General features: G+C 43.7%; 1 protein-coding gene across 10 annotated transcripts in view; it reads right to left on the minus strand.

Moving 5' to 3' along the window:
• LOC139277138 (microphthalmia-associated transcription factor-like) overlaps positions 1 to 24,015 on the minus strand; it is a 403,865-nt gene that overhangs the window by 363,019 nt on the left and 16,831 nt on the right. The window contains exon 1 of one of the 10 annotated variants that reach the window (XM_070895187.1): positions 21,272 to 21,293. The exons of the other annotated variants lie outside the window; for them this stretch is intronic. Coding sequence (XP_070751288.1) covers positions 21,272 to 21,276 — 5 coding nt within the window. The 5' untranslated portion in view covers positions 21,277 to 21,293. Of the gene's footprint in view, positions 1 to 21,271; positions 21,294 to 24,015 lie in introns of those variants that run through there. 10 annotated transcript variants of the gene reach the window in all.

Genomic DNA, 24,015 nt, shown 5'->3' on the forward strand with positions numbered 1-24,015 from the left:
TTTGATTTGCACGGGGAGGAATGCACTGTAATGTCCAGGTTTCTTGGTGTGACTGTGATTACACTGAGAGCAATGTCTGTCAATATTTGAGGCAACTTGTTTGTTCTTGGTTGCTGAGAATGACTCGAGTTTGAAGATGAAGGAAAGGCCCCGAATACAAGCGGGCTTGTTGACGAGGGCCCTTGACCATCAGGGTCAAATGGTGGGTTACAATCCTGGAGTAGTTTGTGCTAAATCTGCCTTCATGATAGGGCCATATACATTTCTATACATGTACTATAGACTTTTAGTTTTCTGTTAGAGGTTTCTGTGTTTATTGTTCACTGCAATTGTGAAAATCGTAAATAGCACTTTTGGTAGTGTGTTTCTCATAGGTTTTAAACAGTATATAGAATTATACTTTATGAATGCCTATAATCTGCTATTTCCTGAAGACCTGAATTTATTTTCAACCCAAGCTTTGGAATTACATCTTCAAGATCCTATCACTGGTCTATGTAATGCTAGTTAGATCATGCCCATTAGATCTAGAAAGGATCATGTTGTCTTTATTCCACCTAGTTTATTTTGCCCCTTTTTTCCTCTAAAGTAGTAGTTTTTTTTAATAAACAAAAGAGATTGCAGCCATTGTTAACAATTTAACCCAGCGATAGTGTATTTAATACCTAAAAATGTCTAATATAACTTTTTCTATACCACCAGTTAATGCCCAAGAAACGTTAAAATGTGGCGTTTGACTCAACGCCCAATTTTAATGCCCCCCTCACCCCCGTGCCCAATGAGAACAGGCTATCAAGGGGTTAAAATCAGGGCATCATGGTACTTGTCTTACTCATGCTGCACTGGTACCCCATGCCCTTTTAACAGGCGTGATTTAGGCAGCATCAGAGGCCCCGTGAATATTGAAAAATGGGGTCCAGTGATGTAATTCAGACCCCCAATGCTATTTTAACCCCAGGCCACGAGTCACATACAGGACCGACCATGTGTGGGGATTTTGCCGGATCGTGGATCCAGGGCCTGAAGAGGCCCAGGATAAGTAAACATTTTTAATATTTTAAATGATGCCTTGTGGGCAAGATTGCTCCTCGGGGTGGCACAAGGAATTGTTGGGCCTCCCCTGGGCTTCACTTGCCCTTAATACAACTGCAATCAGTTTGAACCCCCCTCCACCTTCACTTGCAATATGCTGGGGACTGTTCACTGGGTCCCCGGCAATGGCCTGCAGCAGTACAATCTCTGCTCCTGCTTGTTGGCCATCGTCGTTCATGCTGCGTTTGGGCAATTGGCCAAAGTGAACAATTAAAATGAGACCCGAGAGCCAATATGACTCCCGACTTTTTGCGGCAGTCATGCAATCTCATCACTCCCTCTCCAACGCACTCCACTACACCCCACGCCCACCCCTCAAAGTCGGCCCAAGTTCAAATGATTTTATGAATCTGACAGTTTCTTTATAATCAAAGAAACACTCAATCAAATTTTGATGTAAATGCTTTAAGTCTGTAAGGCGACGGTGCGGCAAATCAGGGTATGGGGCCCAGAAGAGCCGAGGGCCCAGGGGCAGCATGGGCCAGTGCACACTCGGTCCGTGCAGTAGAGCGGGTCTCCAGTCGTCCTGGTTAACCCTTGCCACTGGACCAAGGCCTAGCTCTGTCAAGCCCGTGTGGTGGCTGATGTGCAACGGTCACCCCACGTTAAAAAAAATTCACGCACAGGCATCTTCCACCCCCTCAATTGGAGTTCAGGACTGGAACATCGGGTCCTTCATTGAAACATCTGTGAATTCATGTGGAAGCAAGTCATCCTCATTCGAGGGACTGCCTATGATGAGGATGCTACAAAGAGAGATGGGCAATGTAGGCATCTTTATACTGTATGCTTATAAACTGTTCCAAAGTGTTAACAAAACAAGCTATAGCTGCAGGTGCAGCTGCACTACCATTTAAAATTATTTCCACCCGCTTTTTGGCCTTTATCCTCAACATAATTTTCAAATCCTTATCCGCAGTGGCTTCCCTCCGCGTCTTATGCCCGTTAACAGTTGCTACAATTGCCGCCACCATTTAGATTCCCCCCCAAGTTCCTACCACTGTACATCAGCAGATATCCTTACAACCTATGTATTAATTAACATTGATATATAAAACCATCTCGAGTATGTCTTTGCTTGCTCCTTGCCCTGCCTGGATTCTATAGTCCTGGCTCCATTCCTGGTGCATGTCTATCAAATAACGTTTCTTTGCAAGGAAACACCAACATTCCTGGCTACTATCCCGTTTGAGCAGGTTATTACAGAATGCTATGAAAGGAGAAGGTAAAGGCAGTTAACGAATTGTTGGCACAACATGTCACAGTATTGGACCTATTGAGCACCTGCAATCTCAGCATCACACAAAGAAGCCAAATGTGCACTGATTCAGCTGCAGGGTTCTCTTGGTAATGGAAGATCTCCAAAGCATGTGGTTATAAATTAGAGCATGCCAATATTCTACCCAAGTTTTCTAAGGTACTTTGGACTTGTACACAAACAACTATTGATTTAAACTTGCACTAAGCTTGCTTTACAAAAGTCACTTTCCCTTCTGTACTGAGTCCTCTTCTCATCTCTTCCTGGGATGCTCACCTTAATATACAATTATTTTACAGAAGTTTTCCACCACCAGGGCCACTCGGCAATTTGCTGCCATATTTTGTCATCACTATTTTTGCCTGTGCTTGAGGGAAGATGCAATACAATCTTATTTTAACTGAAGATTTCCCAAATAAATCAGTAATCGCTTGCAGGCAGTGCCTAGTCTGCTGGATTAATATATGGACCTGGAACTGGAACTTTTGCAACCATATCATTGCCTGCATTTTAAAAGTCACATTCCTTGAACCTGGCTGCTGCATAAACTGCTTCACAGCAAAGGTTTAGTGTAAAAGCTCAAGCAGGTCCCAACTCACTCTCCATGTGTAAACAAGATATTTGATTAAGGTCTGTTGTCCCCTAATTTTCGGATTTACACTTAAAAATAAAATATTTAATTCCTTCAACCTCATCTCCAGGGAATATTACCCAACCCCAGTTTTTTTCATCACACTCCAGATATCACCCGAGCAAATTATAACTACTTTCTCCAAAAGTTGTACATCCTTCCTAAGGTGGCTGCCCAAAACTGAATGAGGTCAGACTCGTGCTCTGAATAACTGTACCTCTCGACATGGATTTCAGCATTCCATTGACCTTCTTGATTCATTTGGTCAGCTTATAATGGCTTACATACTTCATTCGCCACTATATTCTTTTGTTCATTTATCCTTCCTACTACTTCCCTACTTGGATTGTGCTCAGTGCAGAAACACTGCGGATTAAACTGCACAAGATGTAATCTTCTGCTCAGTCAAACCAAACCGGGAGAGTGATCCAAACAATCAAGACTGCAAAACAGCCTGTGTTGGCCAGAACCACGATGACGGGGGGAAACATGTAGATTCGCTGGCTAGTATCAGGCCTGAACCTCATGTCAGCATAGATGATACACTGGCAATTAGCCTTCTCAGAAGTGCTTTGCTAACTCTTTACAACCTGGTTACAGATCCTGGATGATCCAATGGAAATCAGCCATCTAAAAAACCATTTTGGAAGATACCTAAAATATCGTTTGACTCAGATATATGCCAATCAAAATGAAAAGTTAGGACAAAAGCAGATAGCCAATTTGCTTTGATGAAAGCAACTTGGTGAAAGTAAAGACCCATCCTATGTCAAAGGCACTGCAAGATTCATGGACCGAGTTGAGGAGAAACTTCTTCACTCAGAATTGTGAACCTGTGGAATTCTTTACCGCAGAAAGTTGTTGAGGCCAGTTCGTTAGATATATTCAAAAGGGAGTTAGATGTGGTCCTTACGGCTAAAGGGATCAAGGGGTATGGAGAAAAAGCAGGAATGGGGTACTGAGGTTGCTAGATCAGCCATGATCATATTGAATGGTGGTGCAGGCTCGAAGGGCCGAATGGCCTACTCCTGCACCTATTTTCTATGTTTCTATGTTCCTGGCACTGGTCATCCGGGCATCTTGCCTATTGTGCAAATCACAGCCAAAATTGCCCGGCATGCACCTAATCATTCAGAGGGAAGAGGGAGGTCTGGAAAAATGTAGTTACTTGCCAGGCATCTTCAGCCTGCAATGGGTCCATGGGGCCTGATCATATTGAATGGTGGTGCAGGCTCGAAGGGCCGAATGGCCTACTTCCTGCACCTATTTTCTATGTTTCTATGTTAAACTAACACTTACGGACAAGGGTCCGTGCAGAGTACTTTGAATTATAGGTTTGTGTGATTACTGGTAGGAACAGTGGGTATTTCAGATGATATGCTTTTATACTGGACGTGGGAGAAAGTGCAAGTATCAGAAAATTTTGAGAGAACTCTGGATGGGGACCAATTCTCACTTTAGAAGAAAAAAGACTTGCATATATATAGCACCTTTCACGACCACCGGATATCTCAAAGCACTTTACAGCCAATGAAGTACTTTTTAAAAAAAAAGTGTAGTCACTGTTGTAATGTAGGAAACATCCTAGACTTTAGACATCAAAGCATCATCTCCTGTGTTGCTTTTTAACAAAGTTCAGTTAACAAAGATGCAACCAGTCAATGAATCCAAAGAAGAATAGGTCAACTCAGTATCTATAATAAGCCCATGATAGCACATCGCAGAGTTATGGTCATTCAATAAAAACTTAACTGGCTCCCTAGTGGAGAAGGTTTATAATGTCTTGAGGCCTGACAGGGACCTAATGACTGAGATCCTTTGTCCTCGCATCCTGCTATCCAAAGAAAGAGGATGTACTGTTTACCAATATAGCTCAGTTACTGCACCAGTTGTAACCTTGGTTAAGCTGTAAAAGTTACTGAAGGAGAGAGATCTTGCAGGAGGACAAATACATTATAATTAAAAGGTCATCATTTATTTATCAACATTTTTACATAGAAACATAGAAAGCACGGAAAGTGGCCATTTCGGCCCATCGTGTCCGCACCAGCCGACAAAGAGCCGCACGGCCCTCATTCAGCAGCCCTGAAAGTTACATATTGAACAATCAACAATGGCGGTAAGGTAATGAGCACCCAGTCCACCCCACATAACTGCGACACCCCTTGCACCACAACATTCTACACTCCACCCCAACCAGAGCCTTGTGATATCCTGAGAGGCACAAAAAGCAGATAAAAACCCAGGCCAATTGGGGGAAAAAAATCTTGGAAAATTCCTCTCCGACCCATCCAGGCGATCGAAACTAGTCCAGGAGATCACCCTGATCGTATTCGATTCCCAGTAATTACCATTGTATCTGCGCCAGCCAACAAGAGGTTATCCAGTCTAATCCCAATTACCAGCTCTAGGTCCGTAACCGTGCAGGTTACAGCACTTCAAGTGGCCATCCAAGTACCTTTTCAATGTGGTGAGGGTTTCTGCATCCACCACTCTTCCAGGCAGTGAGTTCCAGACCCCCACAACCCTCTGCGTGAAGAAGCCCCCCCCTACAAATCCCCTCTGAAGCTTCCACCAACCCCCTTAAAACTATGCTTCTTCGTAATAGACCTCTCCACCAGTAGAAATAGGCCCTTGCTATCCACTATATCCAGGCCCTTCAAAATTTTGTACACCTCAAAGAGGTCTCCTCTCAACCTCCTTTGTTCCAATGAGAACAAATCCAACCTACCTTTTTTTTAAATTTCAAAATATATACTTTATTCATATAAAAATTTGCACGATACATTGGAAGGCAGTTCAGTACATTTGGATGTTGACAGCAGTTCCGTTCAATACATTTGCTTGCTTTACATTTCAGGATACAATTCAGTACAATCCAGGATACATTGTAATACAGTCATCAAATTACGTTACATGTGGCACTATACAGTACACGGAGTACAGTTACATTTCTTTACAACATACATTACTAAACAGTTGTTGAACTTGCATTATACATGGCACTGTACAGGTGTTTTCAGATCATGGTGCTCTCTGTATACAAAGGTTTACAAGTACGGCCCGAGGGGGGTTTTGTACTGATTCCTGCCCCCGGGTTTACCGTGGCAGAAGGGCTTTAAACTGTGGCCCTTCCCCACCATGCCTTTGCGGCGGCTGCACTAATTTTAAGTGCGTCCCTCAGCACGTAGTCTTGGATCTTGGATTGCGCCAGTCTGCAACACGCAGACGTGGATATCTCCTTGCTCTGGAAGACCAGCAAATTTCGGCAAGACCAAAGTGCGTCTTTCACCGAACTGATGGTCCTCCAACTTATCTAATCTGTCCTCGGAGCTAAGATTCTCCATTCTAGGCAGCATCCCAGTAAATCTCCTCTGCACCCTCTCTAATGCAATCACATCCTTCCTATAATATGGTGTCCAGAACTGCATGCAGTACTCCAGCTGTGGCCTAACCAGAGTATTATACAATTTAAGCATAACTTCCCTGCTCTTATATTCTATGCCTCGGCCAATAAAGACAAGCATTCCGTATACCTTCTTAACCCCCTTATCCACCTGGCCAAGCACTCCAAGGTCATCTACACTATTAAGTGGCCTACGGCTTAATGTGTATACCCTTTCCTTATTAGTCCTCCTGAAGTGCATTACCTCACACTTTTCCAAATTAAATTTCATTTGCCACTGCTCTGCCCACCTGGCCAGTAGATTGATATCCTCCTGCAGTCCATGACTTTCCTCTTCATCATCAACCACACAGCCAATTTTAGTGTCATCTGCAAACTTCTTAAACATACTCCCTATATTCAAATCTAAATCATTGATATATACCACAAAAAACAAGGGACCCAGTAGTGAGTCCTGCAGAACCCCATTGGAAACATCCTTCCAGTCACAAAAACATCCATTAACCATTACCCTTTGCTTCCTACCTCTAAGTCAATTTTGGATCCAACTTGCCACTTTGCCCTGGATCCCATGGCTTTAACCTTCGTGATCAGTCTACCATGTGGGACCTTATCAAAAGCTTTGCTAAAGTCCATATATACTACATCGTACGCACTACCCTCATCGACCCTCTTGGTTACCTCCTCAAAAAATTCAAACAGGTTAGTCAAACATGATCTCCCCTTAACAAATCCGTGCTGACTGTCCCCAATTAATCCTTGCCTTTCCAAATGTAGATTTATCCTGTCCTTCAGGACTTTTTACAATAATTTTCTCACCACTGAGGTTAAGCTGACAGTGGGCTTTACGTGGGCATAAATTGTATTCATCATCATCATAGGCAGTCCCTCGAAACGAGGATGACTTGCTTCCACTCCAAAGAAGGATGAGTTCACAGGTGTTTCAATGAAGGACCTAATATTCCAGGTGCCAAACTACATCCTGAAGGGTGGAAGATGCCCGTGCGTGGAATTTTTAATGTGTGGTGGCCATTGCACACCAACCATCACACGGGCTTGACAGAGCTAGGTCTTGGTACAGTGCCAAGGGTTATCCAAGATGAATGGAGACCTGCTCTGTTGCACGGACTTGGTGCGCACACATATCGCAGTGTGGGCTGGCCTGTGCTGCCCCTGGGCCCCTGGCCCCGAACCCACGCCTTTCCTGGGCCCTGAACACGTCCCTCTACAGTCTCCCACCGCTCCTTCGCCCCGATCTCGTCGCTCCTGCTGTATCTGCCCACGCAGATTGGAGTGTGGGCAGATACAGCAGTAAATTGTATTAAATACTGATTGGCCATCAGAGACGATGCAGGGAGCAGGATTTGATGATCCTGAGAGATGGGACTTTGGGAAAGTGGAGTTGTAGAACCCCCCCCCCCCTCCCACACCGGGGATGGGGAAGTTAGGGAAACAAGTCAAAATCCAGAAAGTTGTGTGAAGGAGAGGGAGAGGGGATGGGGAAAAGCGTGTGTATGTGTTTTGGAAGGCAAAATGCCATTGCAGCTGCTGACTTGTATCATTGTTACTGGTTATAATTAAATATACCTGTTCTATATACAGAACCACTGAATGGAAACCTATATTACTCAGTGCTGAAGTGGATCTTCACACTTGACACTGGGTGAATGCATCCCTTGACAATATAAACCTGGACAGGTTGGCATTTTATAACATGGGGAAGGTGAGTCTGCCATCAAATCTGGGAAAAGGTGATGAAGACTTGCTGTTGATGTGAAAATCTTCGAAGCGATGAACCTTCCTCATCAATAAGAGGAATAGAATAAAATGCAGATCTGTTACAGGCAAATTGTGTTTGGCTAACTTGATTGTGTTCTTTGATGAAGTAACGGAGAGGATGGATGAGGATAGTGTGGTTGATGTTGTGTATATGGACTTGCAAAAGATGTTTGATAAAGTATCACACAATAGATTTGTTAGCAAAATTGAAGCCCATGGCAGCGCAGATATGAAATTGGCTGAGAGAGAGAGAGAAAGTAGAAAACAGTTTTGCAGACTGGAGGGATTTATTCAGTAGTGTCACCAGGGGTCAATATTAGAACATTTTGACATAGATTAATGAACTGAACTTGGGTACAGAGGGTATAATTTCAAAGTTTGCAGATGACACGAGACTTTCAAAAAGCAGTAAACAGTGGAGGAGGATGATAGTAGTCTTCAGAAGGACACAGACAGACTGGTGAAATGGGCAGACACATGGCAGATGCAATTTTAATGCACGAAGTGTGAAGTGATGCATTTTAAAAGAACAAAAAGAGGCAATATAAATTAAATGGTGCAATTTTAGATGGTGTGCAGGATCAGAGACCCTTGGGGGTTTTGTACAGAAGTTGTTGAAGGTGGCACGGCAAGTTGGTAAGGCTGTTCAAAAATGATTCGGGGTCCTTGGATTTCTAAACCGAGGTAGAGAATAAAACAGCGAGGAAATTATGCTAAACCTTTGTTGATCACTGCTTAGATCACAGCTAGAGTATTGGGGGAGCTTTAACCTACAAATAGCCAGTGGGTTGGGGTCACGTGGGAAGTTAAAATTAACAACCTGAATCCCGACCAGAACCCGCCCACTTCCAGTTTTAACGGAGGCAGGATGAGGGGCGGGCATTAGAATGAGGCTGAATTTGACTTTAGCTGGTCGGGTTTTGCAGGCCTCGTGAAGCAACAACAAAAACTTGTATTTATATAACGCCTTTAACGTAGTAAAACGTCCCAAGACGCCTCATCGGAGTACTGAGAGACAAAAAAATTGACACCGAGCCACGAGGAGAAATTAGGGCAGGTGACCAAAAGCTTGATCAAAGAGGTAGATTTTAAGGAGCGTCGAAAGGAGGAAAGAGAGGCAGCGAGGTTTAGGCAGGGAATTCAAAAGCTTAGGGCTTAGGTAACAGAAGGCAAGACCACCAATGGTTGAGCGATTATAATCAGGGATGCAAAAGAGGGCAGAATTAGGGGAATGCAGATATCTCAGGGGGGTGGGGGTGGGGTGCAGCTGAAGGAGATTCATCGGCAGTCCCTCGGGGTCGAGGATGATTTGCTTCCGCACTAAAAATGAGTTTTCAAGTGACTGATGAGTCCAATGCGGGACCTACAGTCTCTGTCACAGGTGGGGCAGACGGTGGCTTGAGGAATGTATGGGTGGGGTACCCGAGTTGCCGTGCGCTCCTTCTGCTGTCGACGCTTGGCTTCAGCTTACTCTCGGCGAAGGGACTTGAGGTGTTCAGCGCCTTCCCGGATGCTTTTCCCCCACTTTGGGCAGTCTTGAGCTAGGGATTCCCAGGTGTCGGTGGGGATGTTGCACTTTTTCCAAGGAGGCTTTGAGGGTGTCGTTGAAGCGTTTCCTCTACCCACCTGGGGCTCACTTATCGTGTCGGATCTCAGAATAGAGCGCTTGCTTTGGGAGTCTCGTGTCAGGCATGCGGACGATATGGCCCATCCAGCAGAGCTGATCGAGCGTGGTCAATGCTTCGATGCCATCGAATTACAGTACGCAGATGATGCCTGCGCCTGCACACACTCGGAGGCCAAACTCCAAGCCATTGTCAACACCTTCACCGAGGCGTACGAGAGCATGGGCCTCACACTAAACATCAGTAAGACAAAGGTCCTCTAACAACCTGCCACCACCACACAACACTGCCCCCTAGTTATCAAAATTCACAACGAGACCTTGGACAACATGGACCATTTTCCATACCTCGGGAGCCTATTGAAAGAGATTAAAGAGCTCGGGAGGGGCGAGGCCATGGAGGGATTTGAAAACAGGATGAGAATTTTGAAATCTATTAAATGGGAGCCAATGTAGGTCAGCAAGCACGGGGTGATTGGTGAGCGGGACTTGGTGCGAGTTAGGACATGGGCAGCCCAGTTTTGAATCCCCTCAAGTTTACGTAGAATGTGGGAGGACAGCCAGCTAACCACCTGCTAATGCAAGGCCAGGACTGCTGAATCCAGTGTCCTTAGCAAACCCACCCACTGTGATCGGAGACTTACATTGGCTTCCTCCGCCCCCGGAAACCAACCCCATTCTTAACCCACTTTCCCATTTAAAACTCAGCCCATTGTGTCCAATTCTGGACACCAAGCTTCAGGAACGGTGTCAATGGCGCAGAGGAGATTTACTACAATAAGAACATATGAAATAGGAGCAGGAGTAGGCCACCTGGCCTCCGCCATTTAATAAGATCATGGCTGAACTGATCATGGACTCAGCTCCACTTCCCTGCCTGTTCCCCATAACCCTTTATTCCCTTATCTCTCAAAAATCTGTCTATCTCTGCCTTAAATATATTCAATGACCCAGCCTCCACAGCTCTCTGGGGCAGAGAATTCCATAGATGTACAACCCTCAGAGGAAATTCCTCCTCATCTCAGTTTTAAATGGGCGGACCCTTATTCTGAAACTATGTCCCCTAGTTTTAGTTTCTCCTATGAGTGGAAATATCCTCTCTGCATCCACCTTGTCGAGCCCCCTCATTATCATATATGTTTCAATAAGATCACCTCTCATTCTTCTGAACTCCGAGGAGTATAGGGCCAACCTATCCTCATAAGTTAACCCCCTCATCTCCGGAATCAACCTGGTGAACCTTCTCTGAACAGCCTCCAATGCAAGTATATCCTTCCTTAAATACGGAGCAAAACTGTATGCAGTACTCCAGGTGTGGCCTCACCAATAACCTGTACAGTTGTAGCAGGACTTCTCTGCTTTTATACTCTATCCCCCTTGCAATAAAGACCAACATTCCATTTGCCTTCCTGATTACTTGCTGTACCTGTATACTAACTTTTTGTGTTTCATGCACAAGGACCCCCAGGTCTCTCTGTACTGCAGCACCTTGCAATTTTTCTCCATTTAAATTATAATTTGCTTTTCTATTTTTTCTGACAAAGTGAATAACCTCACATTTTCCCACATTATACTGCATCTGCCATTTTTTTCTCACTCACTTAGCCTGTCTATAACCCTTTGCAGATTTTTTGTGTCCTCCTCACAATTTGCTTTCCCACCCATCTTTGTATCATCAGCAAACTTGGCCACATTACACTCAGTGTGTTCTCTTTAGAGCAGAGAAGGTTAAGTTGAGATTTAATAGTCATAAACAGTTTTGATAGAGTAAATAATGAGAAAGTGTTTTCATTGGCTGAAGGGTTGGTAACCAAGAATACAGATTTATGACCTGGGATGCACTGCCTGAAAGGGTGCTGTAAGGTTCAATAGTAATATTGAAAAGAGAACTAGATGAATATTTTAAGGAAACAAATACAGAGCTATGGGGAAAGAGCAGGGAATGGGATTAAATGGATAGCTCTACCAAAGAGCCTGCACAGTCACGATGGGCTTTTCTGTGTTGTGAGATTCTATGATTCACATCTAGATGCCATAAATGTTGCCAACCTACTTTGAATATTTATTTTTGCAATCTGTGGTTTAATTTAAAAATAATTTAAATGTTGCACACCAGGTCAGTTGAGGCCTGAAAGCAAAAAATGAAAGGTCCCAACTAAAACATGAGCCGATATCTTTTGTAAACTTTACTTGTGCTATTACGAAGTTTTCAAAGACATATTTGAAATCCTAAGACAGTGCACATTTGGAAGTGAATGCAGTGCATGGCCTGAACAAGCAAATCTCTCAGGCACCTCTGCTGCCTGTCGCTGACCCTAATCACTTCAATGCTGAGAATTCTTTGACGCTGACAAAAAATGAGAAAAAATAAAAATTTCAGCAAAAATACCACTAGATTACATATTTTTTTCTAATTAAACAAACAAAACTTTATATATAAACCCATGCGTGCAACAAACTAAAAATAGAATCTGTCAGCATGTGCTTTAACAGCAGTCCAATTACCAGCTGTATCAAAGGACTGCAAGTAAACCTGCCAGCTATTTTTATACTGATTATCACAATTGATAACTACTGCCCATCTGTGGAAAAATAACATTATTTCACACACTCTGTCGAAGAAACAGTCATCCCCCTCCCCCCCGGTCAATGTGTTTATATTAGAAACACAAATATTGTTATGATATCTCCCTCATGCACTATTCACATCATACAAGTGTTAAACGGAGCCCAAAATGTAAATATGATCCACTTCACATCCAAGATATTTGTGGCTTGCATTTGTTAATAGTTGGTGAGGAACATCCTGTTCAGGCCTGTATGACCTGCCCAAACTCTAGAGCGTTGGAAGCGAGTCAAACAGATCATTTTGCTGAGGGCAATGACTTAGAGTAGATAGAAGCCTGGGTCTTGGAGTTCAAACATTCACAATTCACTTTCCCTGGCACCATTAGGTTCAGCTAGCAAAGCAATCAAGTGCTGCAGCTAAATTTAAAAATAAAGTTGCACGCTATTAAAAAGAGTTAAAATAAGAAAATGAATAACCGTTAAGCATCAGTGGCCCATGTCAAACCTCTGGTGCGGTTTCCAAACGTTGCTTAAAAGGTAAATGCTGAAAAATAAAAATAATTGCTTCGAATACTTTTGTTTTATGCATTTAGCAAAAGGATTTGGTCAGTGGTCAGGGTGTGCCACACATACAGCTAACAATTAGAGCAGAATTCAAATATACAAATCAGCCTGCCTCAAAGTAACAGGCCATGTGCCACGCTACAACTCAGAAAGTAACTTGAGGAAACGGCACATCGTTAATTCCTTAAGTCAACAAGGAGGCATTATAAAGTAGCTTGTGATATGCGGCCATTACAATAAATATTTGTATTAAATATAGCATGTATATACACTGTATACACTGATAGCTTATTTTTCTATTCTTTCATCAATAGTTTGGGAAAAATGTTTCATTACCAAACTCTATTACTGAAATAATTGAAAAGTAAAGTAAAAACTAAATTCTCGAGTATTTTCATTTTCAACAAGTATCTTTGCTAACATCATAGAAATTAAAGCACAAAGGAGGCTATTTCGGCCCATCGTTTCCGTGCCGGCCGACCAAGAGCTATCCAGCCTAATCCCACTTTCCAGCTGTTGGTCCGTAGCCCTGTGGGTTACGACACTAAGTGCACATCCAAGTACTTTTTTAAAATGTGGTGAGACTTTCTGCCTCTACCACCCTTTCAGGCAGTGAGTTCCAGACCCCCACCACCCTCTGGGCAACGACATTTCCCCTCATATCTCCTCTATACCCCCCCCCCCCCAATTACTTTAAATCTGGTTGTTGACTCCTCTGCCAAGGGAAACAGGTCCTTCCTATCTACTCTATCCAGGCCCCTCATAATTTTATACACCTGAATCGGGTCTCCCTTCAGCCTCCTCTGTTCCAAAGAAAACAGACCCAGTATCTCCAATCTTTCCTCATAGCCAAAATTCTCCAGTCCAGGCAACATTCTTATAAATCTCCTCTGCACCCTTTCCAGTGCAATCACATCTTTCCTGTAATGTGGTGACCAGAACTGCACACAGTACTCCAGCTGCGGCCTAACCAGTGCTTTATACAGTTCAAGCATAACCTCCTTGATCTTGTATTCCATGCCTCGACTAATAAAGGCAAGTATGGGGCTAGACTTTCGGCATATCGTCGCCCATATAAGAGCTGAGACTCAGGCTATCGCCCATATTTGCTGAAAAGTGGAAACTAACGCCCGATTATGGCCCATTTATCGTCGGCCCAACTTTTGGTATTGCTGAATGAGCTGTATCACCCGGCCTACTTTTGAAAAGAAAATATGATGTCATCCTTGTGCAAGGCCGAGAATAGTGCTTATAATGGAAACTTGCACCCGATTATGGCCCAGATTATCGGCAAGCGCTACTTTTAGCATTTCGCCCACAATTCGCCCGAATGATCGCTGGCCCAAAAATACGCTGAAGAAAATCTGCAATAACTCAGCACTACGCGGAGATCTGTAGTAAAAGGCTGTCAGGAGAATCAATTTGGGAGTGATTTTAAGGGCCTTTTTGACTCTTGCCAATCATCTAATCACATTTGTATCTGTTGAGGACAAATGAAGGGCATTTATAGCGATTTAGTGATGGGGCCTGTAATTTCTCAACCAGTATTGCTCACTAATCACATGCTGCAGAATAGAGATGGGAGAATAAAATGAGAAAAGTTGCATGCAAGTACATTTCTGCAATGTCAGGGTTAATAAATCATGGATTTTTTCCCCCCTCTGGTCCACAGTACAAGTAGAAGCAGAACCATGGTCAAATATGACACCAAATTTACAAACCAACTGTTCAGCCTCAGGCAATTGCCAGGGAGAGGGATGGAGTCGGCGACTAGGGAACCGACTGTGGCGAGGACCGAAGACAACGGCTTTGGTATTCCCAATATTTAGTTGGAGGAAATTTCTACTTTGTCGGACAAGCAGTCTGACAGTTTACAGACAGTGGAGGGGTTAAGAGGGGTGGAAGTGAGGTACAGCTGGTTGTCATCACCGTACCCGTGGAAACTGACATTGTGTTGACGGATGACATCACCAAGGGGCAGCATCTAGACGAGAAATAAGAGGGGGCCAAGGATAGATCCTTGGGGGACACCAGAGGTAACGGTGCGGGAGCGGGAAGAGAAGCCTTTGAAGGTGATCCTCTAGCTTCAACTGGATAGTTAAGAACGGAACCAGACGAGTGCAGTTCCACCTGGCTGGACGACGGTGGAGCAGAATTGTGCGGTCAACTGTGTCAAAGGCTACAAGGCAGGTTGAGAAAACAAATATGTTTCTGCTTTCGACCACATCTTGCAGACATTATTTTTTCATCCAATTTAATGGACAGAGCAAAAATACTGCACTGGAAGACTTGTTTCACATCTATACTCAAACTCACGACTTAATGGATACCAATCATCAGTGTAATTAATAATCTGTTAAATCTTAGGTGGAAACTATCATGTTTGCTCACTCTACCACAGATTTATTTCAAATGGTTATATTCGCAGTCAAATTCAGGAACAAATGTGATTTTCTTTAAAGTTCTGTTCCTCCCATTTCTAGAGTGGCATTTTGCACAATGCCAACATCACTAGATTCTAAACCTGAACTTCACAGATCCCACTATTAATTCAAAAACAAAATTAAAAAAAAGAGACACATTGTGCTCAGATTTGGGGAAGAAATGGCTCCACTCAAATCGTGGGATGGCTCAGTAAAACCCTCCTTCAACTCACCAAGACTTATGAACAATCTTACTCACTGAGGACCAGGTCTTCTGAGGATTGCAACTATACTCTATGGATTTGATTCTGCTCCTTTTGCCAGACACTCGGTCGAATTACTAAAGTAGTAAAGAAATACCCATGTCAATGAAAAAACAACCAGACTCCTTCCTTCAGAAGGCCTCAGGGAAATGAGGAGATACATGGTTTGCAATGTAGAGGAGAATATCATTAATAGTCTTTTTCCCTATATACTTATCCTCTTTTCAAACTTATGGAAACATTTGTTTTATATATTGAACAAACGGATAGAGCCACAGACAGAAAGCATTGATTTAAATTTACTTACATTCATGGTAATTAATTTTCAAACCCTGACATTGAATTTTGGCCTCAATTGGGTCATGCTTCAGCATTCGGTAAAGGCATGCTCAGACTAATCCATTGCAGTTATTTTTCCATTCATCTATCTTTACTACAGTAGTTCTTTATTCGAAGCACATAATCTAATCTTGTACACTTTGCTGTTTGAAAATACCCTCCTTTCAACATTTTAAATTGAATTTCAGACAACTGACATCTTAACTAGTTTGGACAAACAGAAGCCAACAGTATTTCTGTCATGCAATTAAGTGACTTATTTGAGCCGAGCTCATCAGACTGTTATCAGAGTACAGAATTCCTCCAAAGCACACACAGCGAATAGTAGAGCAAGGAAAAGTTTCCAATACAAATGGTCAACCTCATCATTGAACAATGTACGCTGACCTCCTGCTTTAAACAGAGTAAGGGGTCTGCTGGCTTGGTGATCAGGGTGTCAATGCACTGATGTACAGCACCACCGAGTGGTCAGGCAGAGATTCCCATAATATTCCCCATGTAGTGGATTCACGGGGTAAGCTATTACACCTAGGATACTAACAAATAGAAGTAAAGCAGATTTCCAGAGGAGGCGTGGGGAGTATGCGACACAGTGTGTGCGAATAGTATAGACGCATTTAAAAGGGATGCTAAACAAGCATATGAGGGAGAAAGGAATAGAGGGTTATGCTGATAGATTTAGATGAGTAAAGACGGGAGGAGGCTTGAGTGGAGCATAAACGCTGGCATGAACTGGTTGGGCTGAATGGCCTGTTTCTGTCCCATATAGCCTATGTATGCAATCCTATGTAAACATTAAATAGGTGAACAACATTGCAGTAGCCAGTAGCAAAAACAAAGTGGCATCAGCAGAGACCTCAATAGATGTAATCTAGCCATCCATTTGGTCAATGAAGGCTGGGGACCTTCCTCAAGAAGCTCATGAATAAAGTCACTGACCAGTGTAGACGAATCTCACACAAATCGTCTATTCCGAGTGAACTTACCTCATTGGACCGCTATAACTACCCTTCAGCACCATTGGGCTATGATGCTCCCCAAGGCATAATAGTCTGCTGACACTCACTATGTAGGCTCATGCATGAAGAATGGCCCTGGAAGACAGCCAGCAAAAGTTGGTGCCTTGGGGCAAGGAAAGACAATGCATTTATATAGTGCCTTTTATAGTCTCAGGGCCTCCCAAAGCACTTTATAGCCAGTAAGGTACTTTTTCAAATGTAGTCACTATTGTAATGTAGGAAAAGCAGAAAAATAGGAAGGAAAATTTGAATGGAGGAGAAGTAGTGTCTCTTATGGAAATAAAATAGCCCACTAAAATAAATAGGGACAGAAAAGTGATAAATAATAGTTAAATGATGATTATTATTCCATTCAAATATTCAAACCAGCTTTCATAAAATCAGCCAATAAACGAAGTGGAAATTATGAATCAAAGTTGTTATTTCACTGAAGCAGAGTGACAAGCCATGTTGCAAGACTGTCATGTGACTCTGACATGGCAAATTTCACAATGCCGCACAAAAACGAGTTTCAATAAACAATGAAATGTAAAAAATATATTGTTAATGTAATAGTTTGATTTGGATGGCACAATGCAGGAGGGTGACCATTGGATACAGAAGACTTTCCATGTTAATATTTATAATTGTGGCTCACTGCGGTTCATCACAGAATATGTTCCATGTTTCCTGGTCTGCTACATATGCTCAAAGTACCAAATGTTTCTGACAGAGGTTATGGAAATCGTTTCCTCCTGCTGCATCTTCTCACCCTATTTATTCCCTGATTGGCAACAAAGTATACAACGAAGCACAATAACAAGTGACTCATTCTGCTGAAAGTCATATCTGAAGGGTTCTCATAAGCATAGCAACAACTTGCATTTTTATAGCACCTTTAAGATAGTAAGCATTATGAGACAATAGGAGTGTTATGAGACAACATTTGAAATGGAGCCACCGAAAGAGATATGAGGACAGGTGACCAAAAGCTTGGTCAGAGAGATAGGTTTTAAAGGTGCGACTCAAAGGAGTCAGAGGCAGGAAAGTGGAGAAGTTTAGTGTGGAATTCCACAGCTTAAGGCCCAGGCAGCTGACGTCCAAGTCAGCAATGGTGGAACAATGGAAATCTGGGGTGCACAAATGGCCAAAATTGGAGGATCGCAGAGATCGCGGAGCGTTGTAAGGCTGGAGGAGGTTACAAAGGTTGGGAGGGGTGAGGCCATGGAGGGATTTGAACATGAGGATAAGAATATTAAAATCGAGACGTTGCCAGACCTACATCACCAACTTTTGATAGGTCACCGGAAATAGAGCTATGGCTTAGTGTCACTGAGCAAAGCAGTGCCTCACAGCATAACTCACTTACTCTCACCTTCAAAAGCACCACCTCAGGTATATCCGTTGATATATTTTGATACTGAGGTAAAGCAGGGAGCACTGGGGTATATGCAGAACTCAAGTAAGTTAGGAACAGGTGGTGGTGGCAGAGTAGGAACAAAGAAACCTGCCACCTGCAGAGCCAGGGCAGATCACATCCATCCTCATTTGATGAGGCTGGAATCTGGAAATGGCAGACATTTTGTTTTAAAAACGAGAATGCTCTCTCAGTGTAATGTATATACTTAAGGTCTGCCCACCACCAGGGGGCACTACCGTCGGAGGTCATAGGTACACTCGTGCTGGGCCCGGTATATAACCTGAACTTCACCTTTGTACCTTCACTTCTGGAAGCCATTAAAGACTGACCAGGTTACACCCAGTCACTGGCTCGCAGTACGGAGTTCATTGTAGCATTTCATACACCACACTCAGGATCAAAGATCTCTTCAGTTTTTGGAGACCGCGTTAAGTAACCTACAACAGAAGACAGCGAGTGGAGAGGAGTCCATCAGCTGCATCAACTTCATATTGACAGACAGTTTCACACCACTACAATATCTGCAGCACAGCCCGTCCAAGGCCAGTCATAGCATCTCTTATAAATGCACAGAATACTACCATCGATCCATAGAATCCTTGGTTTCTAATAAGGGACATGCTCTCTCTCCTCTGGCTTGGACAGGTTTGGAGCAGATAAAAAAAAGTGATGAGGGTTTAGCTATGTTACTGATACCATCAGGTCTGCTGGCATGCAGATCAGTAGGCATAATCATCATCATCGTCATAGGCAGCCCCTCGGAATCGAGGAAGATGTACTTCCACTCTTAAAATGAGTACTTGGGTGGCTGAACAGTCCAATACGAGAGCCACAGGTGGGACAGATAGTCATTGAGGGTAGGGGAGGGTGGGACAGGTTTGCCGCATGCTCTTTCCGCTGCCTGCGCTTGATTTCTGCATGCTCTCGGCGACGAGGCTCGAGGTACTCAACGCCCTCCCGGATGTACTTCCTCCACTTAGGGCGGTCTTTGGTCAGGGAATCCCAGGTCCGCATGCCAGACACGAGACTCTCAAAGCAAGCGCTCTACTCGGAACTCCTTCACGGCAAACGAGCCAAAGGTGGGTAGAGGTTACAAGGACATCCTCAAAGCCTCCCTGATAAAGTGCAACATTCCCACCGACACCTGGGAGTAGGCATAATACAATACCGAGCAAAGGAGACATAGCTGCAATGGGAATGGAGATGCTGTCTCTTAGGACCCAAATACATCTCCCAACACTCCTCATCAGAGGACTGCACGTGTGCTGGAACATGTTATGTATGTAATTAACTCAATAGACTCACTCAGCTGCAATCCTGGCTCAACTTTATTCGGGCCCAAAGTGCCCACATTACATGGTGGCTTCCTTTATATACACCTGGCCCGCACACCCTTGCGTACAGCCCAATGACCTCCGACAGTGGCGCCCCCTGGTGGCTAGTAACTCCAAGCATACATACATGACAGAACACAAGAAAGGCAAGGCCACTCCCTGCAGTTGCAGAAGTAGCTGGGCCATTTTAGGAAGCAGTGGTCACTTCCTATTCTCCAGCCATTTGGGAAACATGTAGAAGCAGCGCAAGATCCACATTATGAGCGCAGATTCACTATCAGCTATCTCCTCCTCCCACACTTCTGGCCATTTACGTCCCATTCACGTACATTTAACCAGATCCAACAAGGTGGAAAATCTCTGCTAATCAGGCTTTGAAGCCTGAAGATCCACAAAACATCGAAAAAAGGCAGAGCGGAGTATAACAAATTTCATTTCAGATTTTTTTTTAAACTGCATCGTTAGAAAGTATGTCAAAGATTAATTATAAAACACACTATAAACTGCTCCAGAAATAAATATGCTGGCCTCGATATTAAACCCCCACGACAGACAGAAGGTGGAGGAGGGAAGGTTAAAAAATGTTTAATCGGGGAACGTGTTCCTAAACCGCAGCATACGTGCCTGCTGCCATTTTACGGTGGGGGGGTTGCGTGCCGCGCACGTGTCCCCGCTTGGAGAGGTGAGACACTTTATGAGATATTACACTAGGTGAGATATTAAGATCAAGCTCCCAAAGTGCAGGGAAATCCGGCACTGACATGGAGACGGGAGCAGTCGGATTCAGCTTTTTAGTGCATGGCTCGTGGGCCAGGGAGAGCAGGAGTGCTTCCCCGGCCATTCGGTAAACATTCGGCCACTCCTCTCTGCCGCGATCGCTGACCCTACCCCGACCAAGTCCATATTCCTCCCTCAGATTTCCAGGTCCTGAATCCACCCTCCCACCAACTGAGCTCCGATCCCGAGTCCCAATCCTTCTCTCCCGACTGTCGGGCTCCAACCCAATTTCTCCCACCCACCCTAAGGAACTCTGATCTTTCGTGATTGCCGGGGACCATCCCCAAGTTCCCTGGCTGCTGCGGCCTCCTGCCACTGGTTTTCCCACCTGCCAGCCGGACGGCTGCCGGGCGAGAATCAAAAGAAGAAAATGATGAGGGTCAATGAGCTCCTGTCGTTAATATCGGCAGGACCTCCAAGTTCCTGGGATTTTCGGGTTCCCCACACTACCGTGCTCCCCTGCACCATCCTTGTAAACAGCAGGGCCAATAATTCACTGTGAACTAATTGTTATCATGAATATATAAATCTTAGTTAAAATTCAACAGCGCATTATTTCCGTTCCTCAAATGGGTAAACATTACAACAAATTTCTAATCAATCTTTCTAATTATATTTTATAATCAAATAAATAAAAGTGCTTTTTGTTAAAAGTGCATACCATATAAATAACAAGAATATTAAACTCTGTGTAAAGAATAAGAATTCACAAGAGTATTTATAATGTTTCCCAAATCTGAATTCTGGATTTTAAATAAAAGCAAATATTGGTGATCTGACAGTAAACACGCTCACCTCATACACCCATGGCTATACTTTCAGTCCCATTGCAGGTTGATATTAACCACTTGTTTAATACATCGTTCGGGGCCCAGAAGAGGCAAGAGCCTAGGGGCACCACAGGCGATATTTGTGCGCACTAGGTCCATGCAGCAGGGCAGGTCTCCAGTCGTCTTGGGTAATCCTTGCCACTGGACTAAGACCTAGCTCTGTCAAGCCCATGTGGTGGCTGGTGTGCAACGGTCACCAGACATTAAAAAAATCCATGCACAGGCATCTTCCACCCTTCAGGATCTAGTTCAGGATCCGGAATATTAGGTCCTTCATTGAAACACCTGGGAACTCATCCCTTTTTGGCATGGAAGCAAGTCATCCTCGATTCGAGGGACCGCCTATGATGAATACATCAATCATTCATTATTGCGCTTTGGGGAACTCCCTTCCAATGTCACCTTGATAATGGAAAAGGTAACATATTGTAGGTCTTACTGTGCATAATCAACGAGCTGAGAGTGAGCCAGCACCAGCACAGATGAGTCCATGACCCGTTTACCACTGTGCTTTGCCAAGGAAGATGTCTAAAAGGTTGGACAAGACATATATTGTAATTGTCTTAAGTGGGTCGCTTTCAAGTTTTGTCCAGGGCATGTGCATGTGAAATATCAAACAGAATCTTTATTGGATGTAATTTTAAACTAGGGCATTAAAGAAAGCGTAAAACAGAGTAGTCAAAATACACAGCGCTTCACAGTCCTGGATACTGTAGAAACCAGTCCATTTTTAAATGTAAGGTGAATTTCACAGCAGCCAAAATATCAGAAACAATTGTTACATTATTTCAGCCGGATCTACCTTCCCCAAAGGTTGCGAGTGCACAAAATTGTTTTACGGGTATATGCAGGCAGACTGAGCCACTCTGCCTACTGATGGCCAGAAACATGGCTGCCTCCAACATCAAAATACTTATATTAGGATCCTTCCAGGGATACTGCTGCCTCCAAAAGCAGCAGTGCCATTGCATTTACTTTACTGTGTCAAAAAGGGAACACAAGTAAAAATCATCTAACTACAATTTTCAACCGAGTCTCAAGCACATACAACAATGTATTCCATATGTTTGAAAAAAGACAGACAGAGTTGCCTTTATATAGCACTATATCATGTGTCCCAGTTATGTCTCAAACATGCTTCACATACAATGAATTACTTTGAAAGCATAATCACTGTTGTTATGTGGGGAAAATACAGTAGCCATTTTTGCCCACAACAAGTTTCCACACACGGCAGCAAGATGAATGGCCACTATTTTTTGGATGGTGTTTGAAGGATAAATGTTGGACAGGACATTGCAAGAACTCCCTGCTCTTCTCTGAATTGTATGATCTGGGATCTGTGACACCCTGTTGAAAACGCAGACAGTTAAACTCCGCATCTAAGGACGGCACAGCAATGTAGTATCCCTTCACCACCGCACTGGAGCGACAGCCTTAGTTAGGATAATGTGGTATTTTGAAAAATGTGTTATTTTATATTTTTATTGTAGTAGTTTCACTCATCAGAATATTCAGAGCAACGAAGTCAAGTACGATGTGGCGATGTGGTGTTAGCACCTCCAAGCCTAGAAATGAAGGTTTTCAATCTCACCCCGTTCAGAAGACATTTTTTTCTCAGCTGTTTTAACAAAAACATTAACCTATTTAAAATAACCAGGTTAATGCCTACATTAAAATAGATAAATATCATACATGTCTATAAAGCATTTGTCCATCAATATAATCTGTAGAGGACCAAACTTCAACTCTTACCCAGATCGATGGGATAAAAGTTTATTTTCTCTGGATATCACATGCCCCACAAGGATATCTTTAGGCAGTCTCAACCCAGTTTCTGAAAGTTCCATATCACAGAGATGATCATGATTCAGTACAATTTGCCAAAAAACTCGGTGTGGTAATCAAAAAGGCCAAAGGATAGCTGATGTGCAAAGACTGCCACTCTCCAGCACTAATCTCCAAACCTTGCAGAACACAAATTCAGCTCAAGTAATACAACATTACATTTCCAGAAAGCAACTTGTATTTATTTAGCACCTTGAACGTAAAATAATGTCCGCAGGCATTTCATAGAGATATCTTTAAAGAAACAGACACTCAGCCAAAGAAAGAAATATTAGAAGGGGTGACTAAAAGATTGGTCAAAGAGATGGGTTTCAAGGAAAGTCTCAAACGAGGAGAGCGTGGTTTTAAAAAGTTAATTTCAGGAGATGTGGGCATCGCTGGCAAGGCTGGCATTTATTGCCCATCTTAATTGCCCTCGAGAAGGTGGTGGTGAGCCGCCTTCTTGAACCGCTGCAGTCCGTGTGGTGAAGGTGCTCCCACAGTGCTGTTAGGGAGGGAGTTCCAAGATTTTGACCCAGCAACAATGAAGGAACGGCGATATATTTCCAAGTCAGGATGGTGTGTGACTTGGAGGGGAACGTGGAGGTGGTGGTGTTCCCATGCGCCTGCTGCCCTTGTCCTTCTAGGTGAGAGAGGTTGCGGGTTTGGGGAGGTGTTGCCGAAAAAGCCGTGGCGAGTTGATGCAATGCATCTTGTAGATGGTACACACTGCAGCCACGGTGCGCCGGTGGTGGAGGGAGTTAATGTTGAAGGTGGTGGATGGGGTGCCGATCAAGTGGGCTGCTTTGTCCTGGATGGTATCGAGCTTCTTGAGTGTTGTTGGAGCTGCACTCATCCAGGCAACTGGAGAGTATTCCATCA

This window comes from Pristiophorus japonicus, chromosome 12 (genome assembly GCF_044704955.1).
Source record: "Pristiophorus japonicus isolate sPriJap1 chromosome 12, sPriJap1.hap1, whole genome shotgun sequence".
Lineage (NCBI taxonomy): Eukaryota > Metazoa > Chordata > Chondrichthyes > Pristiophoridae > Pristiophorus > Pristiophorus japonicus.